The 13,136-nt window shown below is 36.7% G+C and overlaps 1 protein-coding gene across 1 annotated transcript in view; it reads left to right on the forward strand.

The window, feature by feature from the left end:
- LOC108688831 (division abnormally delayed protein) overlaps positions 1-13,136 on the forward strand; it is a 53,588-nt gene that overhangs the window by 8,787 nt on the left and 31,665 nt on the right. The window contains exons 3-4 of the mRNA XM_018195295.1: positions 3,165-3,744; positions 4,468-4,669. Of these exons, the coding sequence (XP_018050784.1) occupies positions 3,165-3,744; positions 4,468-4,669 (782 nt within the window). The remainder of the gene's footprint in view (positions 1-3,164; positions 3,745-4,467; positions 4,670-13,136) is intronic.

A 13,136-nucleotide genomic window follows, 5' to 3' on the forward strand; every position in this document is an offset into this window, starting at 1 on the left:
TAGATAAATTTTTAGACAGTAAAACTACCCTTTCTGTGTATTTCTTTGATTAGTAATAATAATTTGTTGCTGTCCTATCGGCAATATTTTTATATCTTTGTGTTACAATTGAAAATGTATAATTACATTGTAGATTTATGCACTGATATTAAAAATATTTATAAATTTATAAGATTTATTTTTATATAATATTTGAAAATTTTTATGATATAATTTATTGTCGATATAATATCAATTATAGATGAAAAATTATTTAAAAATAATATATTTTTGTGATGCTTACATTCAATAATTAATTTAATCGTTTAAAGATTAAAAATTTTAAACTATTATTACCAATCCCTCAAAATTTCTAATATTAAATATTAGAATTATTTATATTCCACAGAATATTCGTTACAAAGTAAACTATTTAAAAACTTTTATTTCTTTTTAAATACATACTATCACAATCAATGTTACATAGTAGCTCGTGAGAGGAGAACGTTTCATTAATAAACAGAAATTCGAATTCGATAAAATGTTTCTGATTACATTGCACGCTTGTTTGATTAAGATTCGATGTAATTTTGTGCTAAAAGGGTTTGCACGTGTGGACATTGTTAGCTTTATTCCTGTTCAGTCAATGGAATGTCGGTAATTGAAGGAAAACAAATCCGAGTAGTAAACCGCCTTTGAAGTCTGAATTAACATGGGCATAATCCGCCTCGACAAATAACGTTTTACAGGAGGAAAATGTAAAAGCTTTCGTTTTCCTATCGGGAGAAAGAAAGAAAAAGAAAAAAAACGATGAGAGAAGATGCGGGATATCGCAACGCGTATTTTTATTTCTTGTTAATTTTAGTCGCTTCACAACCGCGAGACATATCCATTTAAAAATAAATTACGCTTCGCTCTGTTGCGATCCCGGTGGGAAACGCGTTACGAGTTTCGTCCGCGAAGCATAATTCTGGAGCGCAATGTCGCAAATCAGATATCGAAACCGGTATGTTCTCAGCGAGTCCAATTTCAGTATCATGCAAGATGTTTCTCGTAAAGAAACATCTTTTGAAGAGAAACGGTAATATTTTGAATGACTCTCTCTCTCTTAGTTATGGATCGAGACCGCGAATAAAATTTTCGAAACTTCAAATTATCTCATAAATACGTATCATAATTTATTATAATTCATATTACATTTGTTTTTATGTATCAATTTATTATTTTATGAAACATACGTAACTACGTACTGTCGCTTACGTTAGTTATATTTTAACTTACTTTTGTAAACCCATTTTCAAAAGTCCTTAATTGTTTTAAGTCATAATTAAAATATTAATATAATTTTTAATTAATTACGTAAATAGATTTTTTAATTAATATATAAATTTAATAAATTTACACTAAATTGCAACTAAATCAATTACGCAGATATAGAGCCATGTGAAAATGTTTATATTAATCGATTTAATTAATTAAAATTAATTAAATTACTAAATATAATAAATTTTTTATATCATACATGGAGAAAAAGATACTTAAAAATTTATTTACAAGATACATATTTATTTCATTGAAATAAAATTCTTATTTAATATAGCGAAATAAAATTTTAACTTTAGGAAATAAATCATCTATGTATTTTATTATTTTATAATTAATGAAGTACATTTCACAGAAATGTATGTTTTGTTATCACGGTCAAATTTTTTAATAACCAATAAATATCGAAGAAAACATTGAGAGAAAATATTGAAAATCACAAATAATATTTGCAACTCTCTTTCTCGCTTTTGCTAAATATCAAAATAATATAAACACCTATTTTAAGTTTCAAAAATGTACACTACATTGTTAAATTTTATGTCAAACTTTATTCAATTTAAGTTATTTTTAATCATTTCTATAATTCGCCACTCCTATCTTATGTATTGTTAATTTAAAACAATTCATATTTTTAACTCAAGAAAATGTATTAAATTTGATTCAAATTTAATTTATTATTCACTAAGCATATACTAATATGGACAATGTTTACTTTGAAACTAACCACAGAGATGAATTGATTTACATTTTGACATACATGGAAGTTAAAAACAAAATGTTATTTAATTCAAGAAATTGAATTACCATTTCGTTATCTATAACAGTGTAGTTGCACTATAGAAAATAGTCCTACTAGTGTATATTTTAGTGTTTTACACGATGATAATTGTACGTCTGCAAACTTCAATTCTAATCGATATTATCGAAATCGAAATAAAGATACGCGAAACTTTTTTTCTGGCCTCTACTTCCTTCATAAGATCATTAGAGTCGTAAGTTGCACATTCCTAGGCCTTCGTAGATTCTTCTAGAAGGCCGAAGCCTTCTTGAAACTAAAGCGGGAATTGAGGAGCACTTATCATTCGTCTTTTTCGTTCGTGCGATTAAGTTCAACCGCGTTCGTCCTTAGTTACAAGCACGCTCTTTTCGCTCCACTCACAAAATCTCAAGTGAGTGGATTTGCATGAGGAATTATTCGAGCGAGTTAGATTAGAAGAATTAGCGAAGAGAAAAGAAAGGGACATGGAAAGAATAGACACTTTATATATATGCCTGTATTGAGGATCTTTATTCTTCTTATCCTGAGAGAAACTTTTTCTTTTGATATTTTAGTATCATCTTTTCTTCGGATATATATTTTAAGTTTCTTAACTTTTCTTAATACAAACAGAAAAGATCTCGACAATGACGGTTTTTTAGAAGAGAAAATATTTTTAAAATCTACAGATATACGTTTTAAATGTTTTCTATATATACAGAGAAAAATGGCATTCACTCACGAATTTCAAAAGATAATCTCTAATATTGTTGTCGTTTAATCTTGCAAAAGAAACATACAAACACTGATTTGTAATTTTACCGTCTTCATGTCCTAAATAAATGTATTCTCTGCTTGCAGAGAATTGCCTTTTGACTCAAATTTTATCTATATATATAGAAATGATATATAAAATCGAAAACTCCGCGACGAGGAAATCTTCTCAAGGGTTGAAAAAATTTCGCTTCCAATATTTTTGCGGTCTCCGATCCGAGGATTACGCGAACCTCGATATTGAGTTGCGGAGAAAATGGTCGGAGGATTTTCGCGTTAAATCGCGCTTGTTAAATATTAAAGCGAGCACTTTCCGCCATCTGCGCAGAGACGGTGATCGTGTTGCTGCGGAGGTCGGAGAACAAGACTCTGGTCATGTTCGATCAAGTATACCGCTCGATGGCGGTGCAGAGCAGATCGTCGATCCGTGCGCTCTACCAGGCGATGATGGACTACGTGTCGCCGGCCAACACTCCGGACAATCTGCAGCAGCCGTTGACGCGAGAAACGCTGCAGGAACGGATCAACCAATTCTTCACGCGGCTCTTCCCGATCGCTTATCATTACGCCATTAATCCGCATCAGGATCGGCAGGACTTCACCGACAAGTTTAAATCCTGCCTGTATGAGAGGATCGACGACATACAACCGTTCGGTGACACGCCGCAGGAGATATTTAAGAAGATCGGCAAGAGTCTGGAGGCTACTAGGATTCTCGTGCAGGCGTTGACACTCGGTAAAACTGTTCTCGACAAGACTGACAATGTGTTATTTGCCACCAGCAGTGGTAACAATCTTCAGCAGGAGGCCTGTTACGATGCCCTGCTTAGGATGACTTATTGTCCCAAATGCAAGGGAATCAAGGAGGCTGTAAGTCCCTGCAGCGGATTTTGCACAAATGTGGTAAGGTAAGTACTTCATAAGAACAGTCCTAAGAATGCGAATTCTTGCAATGCATCGAGACGAGAAAGAGGGGTCCGTTGTTAGGGGATGATGAAATCTCATCTGCGTGACAAATCCGCTTTTCCGGTGGGTACAGAGATATGGGAAACACGCCGTTACGTGCCGTAAATCGTGCATGACTGAGTAATGATGCTTGTAATATCGCCCTTTCCTTGACGGATGATTGAATGACTAAATTGATTAATTATCAACAGGCATTGTTAAAAACGATTATTAACAGATAAATATTTCGAAAAATATGCAATTTTACAAAGAAACATTTTAAATAAAAGTTATCTCAAGATCAAACCAGGATTGTACGTCTCCTTTTATACCATATAATTTTTATTTGGAATATGGAAAAGAAATTCTTTGTAAAATTGATATTTTCGAAATATTTGCTTGTTAACATTAAAATGAAAGTCACCCTATAATTAATGCAAGGTCGTTTTTAATAGATACTTCAGAGCAAAATCGATTTTTTCGTGTATCTCGGATCGAAAGATTTTTGTTTGTAACAGCAAGATTTATAATTGTCCGCGTTATAGGGAGATTATTACGGAGTGATTTATAATTATTAGATTCGCGTGATAATCGGTATGATAATCACACGGTAATTTGTGACTGGCTGCCTCAATTTCGAGAGTTGCGAGCTTACGGGAGAGAGAAAATGCAAATAAATGTTGCAGAGGCTGCCTGACAGAGCCGGCATCCGAACTGGATCTCGCGTGGTCCGGTTACGTGGAGGCGGTCGAGAGGCTCGTCGCGGCGGTGAGCGGCAACACCGATTACCACGGTTTGAACGTCAGGATCGCCGTCAGGGAATTGGATTCCCGCATTTCGGATGCCATCATGCACGCAATGGAAGACGGTCCGCGGCTCGAGGAGAAGGTGAGTGTCAATGAGATCCAAGAATTTTCATGCCGTTATAACGATTTCGCGTCGCAGAACTCATAATTAACGAATGTCGGAATGTCGCTAATTACGAGTGATTGAGAATGCGGATTCCATACGAATAATCGAGGATTGCAAAAGAAATTGCTCTGGAAGTAACGTATGATATATTTTTAAGACGTCTGTACACACAGAAAATTCGACGATAAACTTGCAGTTTGTCGAAATTCATCCAAGTATAATATATTGATATTTCTCTGCGTACACACGTAAATATTGAAAAGGACGATTTTTACTGAAATATTTAAGAATTTAAATAGACACAAATTTGAAAATAATTTTATTAAATTATCGAAATAGTTATGTAGGAAATTTAATTAATATTATAAAAAGTTTTGACATTCCAGCAATCTAGTTTAAACAAGTTTGATAGTCTAATAAAATTTATTTTCAAATTTGTAGCTAGTTAAATTTTTAAATACTTCAGTAAAAAACCGTTCTTTTTGTATGCATGCACATACCTATATCGGAAAAAGTCTGATTGTTTTGTATGTAATCGGAATTTTGAAAATGGACAAATCAAAATTTTCTGATTGAATCTAGTATAATTCTAGTTGAGATAATCAAAATTGAATATGAATATTCAGGATCTTCTCTTTCCTTCATTTTTAACTAGAAATACATATTTCAAGCACTACGTGCAGCATTAATTGTGAAAAAAATGTATGATATCTGTTACATAATTGCATAAATTATACAATTAGAAGACATTTTTATAGTTATTACTGCGCTATAACGTTTGTAATAATAATACAATTATATTTCTAATTCTTTATATAATACTATAAAAAGAATATACTGGTTGTTCTCGCAAACGATTGTAAAATTATTTTATCATGCAATTACAGTCATAAATATAAAACACTTTTTTCTCAGTGCACCGTTTTCATTCGATCGCCACTTTTTCCCGACGCTTTTCACATTCGTCTTTCACGCAGCGCGCCCCAACTTATTCCCTACTCGTATTGCCCTCCTCGAGACAATTCTTCGTTCGGCGAACACGCATAAGTTATGCATTCGCGCTGTTCGCCTTGCTGCCCTCTTTCGCAATCGTCTCCCTCGTCTCTCTCTTCCTCTTCCACCTACCTTCCCTACCTACACCATGATTTCCCTTCGTTCCGGTTCTCGACCCCGAGTGCCGACGAAATGGGCCGTTCCGCTCGCGCGCGGAACGCAATTAAAAGTTTCTCACACGGGCGGCCACGCTGCGTCGCGACGACGACGACGACGACGACGACGACGACGACGACGACGACGACGACGACGACGACGACGACGACGACGACGACGACGACGACGACGACGACGACGACGACGGAATCGATTTCTCCTTCGTTTCGTTTAAAATCCAGATTCCTCGCTCTCTGCGGTTCTTCTTTCCGCGCGATCGTCGAAAATCGATTCCCCGATTACTTCTCGTTTCATCTTAACTAACCGGCAGTTCTGCAGCTTCCTCGCCTTGTTTCAAAGTAAAGATAGATCCGGATCAAGTCGACAAAAACGAAACTTAAGCGCGTGAAACTTTTCCTTCGGTTCCCTTTGATTCGCCGTACAGCTCGACCATGCCTCTCGCTTCGTCATATCCTTCGGGGGATATATCGAATATTCTCCTAATCGCGCGAGAGAGTCTTATCCTGCATCGATTTTCGGACTCGTCGAATCGCGAACAAAGGTTTGCACGGCTGAATTGGGGGAGGGACGGAGGTGGGAGGGGGTCCAGGGCCCGTCGTGGGACTTGGCGGCAGGTCCCCGGCTTCGTACCTGTTCGTGCCTGTGTGCCCTCTCTTTTCCCTTCCCCTCTCTCTTCCTCTCCGACCCCGTGCGTGTATATACCGATGCCGGCGCGCATGTATAGACCTGCTCCAACCCGTTGCATTCAGGGGATCTCTCTCACGAATCCACTAATAATTCCCGGCGGTCGGCGGCCCGGGCGCATTCTGCGGGCATTACGTGTCTGCATTCCACGTGTGGGCCCTACGATCCCCCTTTCCCCCTTCTTTCCCCTCCTTCGTTCCGAAGATCTGGAGACGGCGGCGTGGGGCCCAGGGGATCGTTAAGGTAGCACCTTAACGGCCTTTTTACGAAAAGACGCCCGACAAGGTGTTCCCCGCACCCCTGGATGTTCCTCATTATTATTCATCCCGCGGCGCCCCGCGCACTGCCCCTATATACACGAAGGCGTTTAACTTATTCCTCCCGACCGACGGATACTCCTCCTCCTCCTCCTCTCTCTCTCTCTCTCTCTCTCTCTCTCTCTCTCTCTCTCTCTCTCTCTCTGTCTCTCTCATTCCACCTTGGCTTCTCTATCGGCGGAGAAACTCAACGAAAGTCACGTTATACCGCTCCGGATTAGCACGGGAATTCTAAGGCACAAGAGAGTGGCCAAAGAGGGATTAACGAAAAATCCAGGAGACACGTTGTAATCTTCTTGCCGAATCCACAAGGGATTCGTTGTCTTCGCAAATCAGAGTAGATAGAAAAGGAAGTTTCAAACAGAAAGTGTAGAAAGTTTGAGATAAAATCTTTCGATCTCAATATTGTTAAATATCCTTTTTGTATTATAAGATTTTGTATTATAGGATTTGTATTATAAGATAGTTTTGAAAATAATATAATAAAATAAAATAAGAGTAAAAGAAAATAAGGAGAAAGGAAGAGGAGTGTTGAATTTTATGCAGGAATGAAACAAATGTTGCCAAATTATGCATACTGGATAGCTGCTGAAATTAGGACTTTGTGGAATTTCCTCATCTAATTAATAGAACGATATAATGAGTTCGTCCTAGTTATACCTGAGTCTTAAATATCCCTCGGAAACTATTTATTATTTTAAAGACAACTTTATGTCAAAATGGCAAATATCATCTCCTTTTTAAGATTTTCTTAGTGAAAGAAAATAATAATAGATTTTTATGTAACCTTATACAATCTCTCTTATCAATTCATACGATTCTACGGGTCTATACTCAATGCTACGTTGGATGTTTTTTTTATCCTTAAAAAATTTGAAGGATTGAGAAAGGAACATCCTTTTTCAAACGACTCATTAAAATACGTGCCACTTATTCTAAAGTACTATTCGAGCAAATCGTTTGAGAAGAAACATTCTTTCAAAATTCTCTGTGTTTACCTAGAATGATGAACAAGGTTAAATGTACTTAGAGGATCGATAGTCATGGACCAAGTTCTCGCAAAGAAATGCCTTTTATTCACGGTAGCGCCAGAGATCCTTCTTACAATGTCGCTCGAACGCTTCCATAATTGGCCGAATGCGAAAAAGGAGACATTGCCTTTTCGCATACCTTCCTTTCTCTTTCTCCTTCCCTTCCCCCCTCTCTCTCTCTCTCTCTCAGCGTCTGTTCAAACAGAATTAATCTCTTGTCATTATTCATCGTTGTATCTTCTTTCTCACATCCAGTTTCGCAGGTTACAACGACATTCGAAACTTCGCTTCGCTCGAACGCAACTGAACTGGTTTTCTCGAGAAAAAAATTAAGCAAAAAATTAATAAGAATTAATTTAAAAAATTTAAAGAATGAAAATACATCACGGGAGATAAATAAAAAAGATATGTCTTGTGGATAAGTTGCAATTTCATAATTCGCGTGTTATATCTATATCAAACTAGAGATCGAGATTGAAATTAACCAATCAGGAGAAAGAAAATCAACATTGAGTTTAATGATCTTTGCTTTGATTGATCAAATTCAATCTCAAATTCAAACTCTAATTTGAGCAGTATAATTTGGTAAAAATTTTAATAAATTTCATGGCAAAACATGTGTTTATAATATTTCGATTGAAGATACTTGACGACGGCGGAATATCCCTTATACTACTATTGTAAATCACTTGAATTTCGATTTGGCTCGCACATGATTGCCCAGATTTGACCTAGATTCGTGATGGACGGATTACCATGTAATTTGGGCAAACGTATTTACATGTTATCGAGTTCAATCGCTTAATCGGGTCTTGGAGTTAGGTCGTGCCGAATGAGAGTATGCAGCTCGATGTTACATGTTATATCGGATAATTTTGTCCCGATGAAATTCGATATTGGGATAAATGTCAGTCTGGAGTGGAACGGCTTTCCAACATTAATTTTATACGTTTTAATTTTATTTAGATTACTGTGTCCTCCTATTTTATTCCCCCTACTTTTCCTCTACACATGTACGATATGATACGATTATGATGAATTAATATGATGCAATTTGTTTGGTAAAACGACACGGCGATACATAAATATTGGATTACTGAACAGGAACCTTTTACCAAGAAAAGAATCAAATGTTAACTAAAGTAATATTAGTTATGTGTTATAATCCATCATATGATGGTAATAAAGAAATGATAATAATAAATAAATAAAAATATCACTCTTACTTTAAAAGTGATACAATTTAAAAAAAAACATAATTTTTCAGTTATTTTTCAGTTATGAATGAGTTAAATAAATATTATCTTATTAAATATTATCTATATTATAATAAATATTATCTATATTATAAATTTTATATTATAAATCATAAAAAGACTAATTTTACATAAATTCGTCAAACCGTCAATTCAAAAGGGAAATGGGAAACAAATCAAGTGCAAATCTTACGCTTAATATGAACAAATAGATTTCAATTAAAATTTATTTGTAAAGTAAAATTTAATAACTAACAGAAGGTGATTGAAAAATTCGGAAATTATCACAGATAATTCTTTGAAGGTTATGAAATAAAAATGGCAAAAATGACATTTGATTACGTTAAAAATTACGTTAAAAATATAATATTTTTCTTGTCAATATTTTCAATATTTTTTGATTAATCAATAATTTTCTGTCAGAGTGAAAAATAATGTTATCCTTTTCTAGGAAATTAATGTTTTAGTTGTGTCACTCTTGTGAAGTAAGGGAATGCTATTAATAATAAATAATAAGAAATAAATTATTCTTTTCCATATAGATTGTTCTGTCGTAAAATGATTTTCTATGACGTGAGTCTCGACGAATTATTCGAAGAGCAGCTGAGAACTTTATTCCATGGGAAGATATATTATCGTCGAGTAAAATTCACGCTGATCCCTATGATACGTTTTATGCCCATACGTGTCGGTAATCCGTTGAGGACAGGTTCTTGGCGATCTTTCCAGACGCCGTGATGATTCGATATCGATGACACGCATATCTATATGTATATAACTTGGACGATAAACGTCCGTATTGGCGCAGAAATCACGATAGAAAGAGAATTCCTTGATTCCCTCTTCCGCGCGCCGATATTCCTTCTTACTCTTTCTCTTCTTTCTTTTCTTCTCTCCCTGGCGATAGATATACAACGTACCGAGCCACAGTTTCTCTGGCTTCGACCCAGCCTCCTACGCGGTCGATATAATCATCTGGCGACGAGGAACAACGCGTGCACACCGCAGAACCGCGGAGGAGGACAAGGTGGTGAGGGACGCGATGACGAAGAAGAGGAAGATGAAGGAGATGAAGGAAGTGGAAGAGAGAGACATTGGCACGATGCCGAGCGAGGAATCAATGACCCATTCCTCCATTGGTATTTTCGGTACCTACTTCAGATAATTGCGTGCTTTACCGGCCGCGAATACGCACGACGAACGTGTGACTTTCTCCCCTTTGATCCTCTCGACTTCTTTGAGTTCGTCTTCTCTGAGTATGCCTCGTCGTGTACGCTCGTCTTTTCGGATTGCTCTCCATTGCAAGTTTGACAAAACTAGATGCAACTCTGCAGAAACTGTTCTCACTACGAGCTCCAGCGAAACTGGTCGACTTCTTCCCTGTCGATGAGATCCTAGATCGCGTGAGTTCTTCCGAATCTCCGATTCGATCTCTACTTAGATACTCGAGTCTCCTTGGAGCGAAATAATAATAACATAACTATATCTCTCGCATTGCGAAAGATTTACGAGTGACTCACGGGAGCCTCGAGAATTTGGAATATCTTCGTTGCAGGCATTTCGACATCGTAGGAAATACCTACTTCGTTTCCGCGAACATTTTCGAATGTTGCGCGACACAACGGCGCGAGTCCCCAACACTATCTTTAGATATCTCGGTTAAAATCGAGACGAACGCAATCGATTTTCCACGAGCATACATATACGCACATCGATATAGAAATCCCCGACAGTGATCTGATGGATCTGCGCATGAATATGAATCGTTTTCCTAAGATTTATAGTTAAGGCAACTATTGTGATCGGGATACATTCTGAGAAATCGATCGGCTGATGTCACGATTTTATTTCCGCGGGCAGTATTAGATGGTATCGCTTTCGACCACCGTTCCTTGAAGTGATTACGTGTATAGTCATCGGGAAGTCTAGGAAATCGTGGCGATTTGTATGAAACGCTTCATTTTTCTGTCTCTGACGGCTATTGATTCACTCATGACGTATGTTCTCTTTCTGACAGTTAAAAGAAGAGTTCTTGTGAAGATATGGTGAAAGAAAGAGAAATTTCCTGCTGAACATATTTTTAAAAAATATGAAATATCGGCAAGAAAAATTTCATAAAGTACAATGAATTCGTTTTAGATGTACGTCATTCTTATACTTTCCATATTGCACGAGGAAATTTCCTCATAAATGTAAAGTAGTAATCTTACGTTGCAAAACAATTCAATGATTATAAAGCCGCGAGGAAACGCAATTCTACGATGTGGTTATATTTATGAGAATCCTACATGATTTCGTTCCTTTGTACGCTTTTAGCAAAAAAAAAAGGGGATAAGAAAAGAATTCGCGTAAAGAAGAAAGGTCTTAGAGAATCCCTCGCCAATAAAAAATCCCATCGATAAAAGTCTTACTGAACTTATTAGCAATGAGAAATGAAGCAATCGAGGGTAAGCCGTCAAACTTGATAACTACGCGGTAACAAGAATACATCTTTGAAAGAATACATCATTGGAATGAGAAGAGTAGGAGCAGAGTCTTCCTAAAAGGGAATTCGAGCGAACCCATCGTGGAACCCACCTGAAGGAACCTTGTGCACATCTTCCATCTCCTCTCTTCCTTTTCCCCATCTTTTTCTCCCTTTCTTTTTCTCTTCTCTTTCAAGCACGTCCCTCTTCCATGCGTTTCTTCGCTTACTCGTTGCGTCCGTCCCTTCCTCTTTTGATTCGCCGTTCTCTCTTCCTCTCAGTGATTCTCTTGAATCTCGTCTCGACTCGGATGAATCGGGTGGAAGCGAGACGGAATATGGAATAGTCGAAGAAGGAAGACCACCGATCGCGAGAGGGCGAGAGGAATGCAGAGCGAGAGATCTCGCTGTTGCCATGTGATCGCCGCCGCGACGGCCGAGCGAGCGAGCGAGTGAGCGCCAACGCACATCGACGACAATTTTTCCGCGGACCCAATGTCCCAGGCCGAGAATTACCACTTCTTCTTTCGCTGCTCCTTTTTCTTACCAGTCCGCTTATCCCCGGCATTACGCCGCCTCATAGCTTATTACGCACCGTGCGTATAATTTGTTCGTACGCGCGTATTTGTCGCGATCAACGTCCTATTCAGTCCTGTTTTCGCGAAATTCTATGTAGAGGCCAGTGTTTCTCTTGCAATGAAACATAGGTTTCATTTTTATTGGATCGATTTTTTATTTCTGCTGGATTGCATTAGAACTCTCTTGTTTTCGCCAAATATACACTTATCTCACTTTAAGTTGTAAAATGTACTAGTTTAATCATAAAATAGATCTATTCCCTTTTTTCTCCAATATTACTTGTATAAGCAATTGAAAGATGTTCTATAAAAAAATTCATTGGTAACTATTAGTGTTTAGTGATTATTCGCAACAAGAATAGTAGATATATTAAAAGCAAATGATAGATCAATTTCTTATAAAACAAAATAGTGTATCTTCGTAAATATTCGTATTATTTTGTCTACAATGAAAGATTTATTGCAATATTTTAAAATTTAGCTACATATAGATTTGAAAATAATTCTGTTGGAACTTCAAAATAATTATGTAAGAAACTCAAGCATGATGAATAACACTGTAAAAAGTTTTGGCATTCTAACCAGAGTTTCAGTGTCCTACATACCTAATTATTTTGATGATTTCAACAAAATCATTTTCATATTTGTATCGAGCTAAATTTTTAGATATTTCATCAAAATTATATCTTCTGTATATTCTGTATAATGAAAAAAATTATTGAAAAATATCATGTTTTCGGTACAAAATTGAAAGCTGGATAATGAATTATTGAGGCTGTATAATGAAAAAATTAATATCACGACTTTGCAATCCTTGATAAAAAGATTGGTATAGAGAGAAGACGCTTAAAAGCCGAGCTTTTAGAGAGAGAGGGAGGGGAGAGGGAAGGAGAGAGAGAGAGAGAGAGAGAGAGAGAGAGAGAGAGAGAGAGAGAGAGAGAGA

This window comes from Atta colombica, unplaced genomic scaffold (genome assembly GCF_001594045.1).
Source record: "Atta colombica isolate Treedump-2 unplaced genomic scaffold, Acol1.0 scaffold242, whole genome shotgun sequence".
Lineage (NCBI taxonomy): Eukaryota > Metazoa > Arthropoda > Insecta > Hymenoptera > Formicidae > Atta > Atta colombica.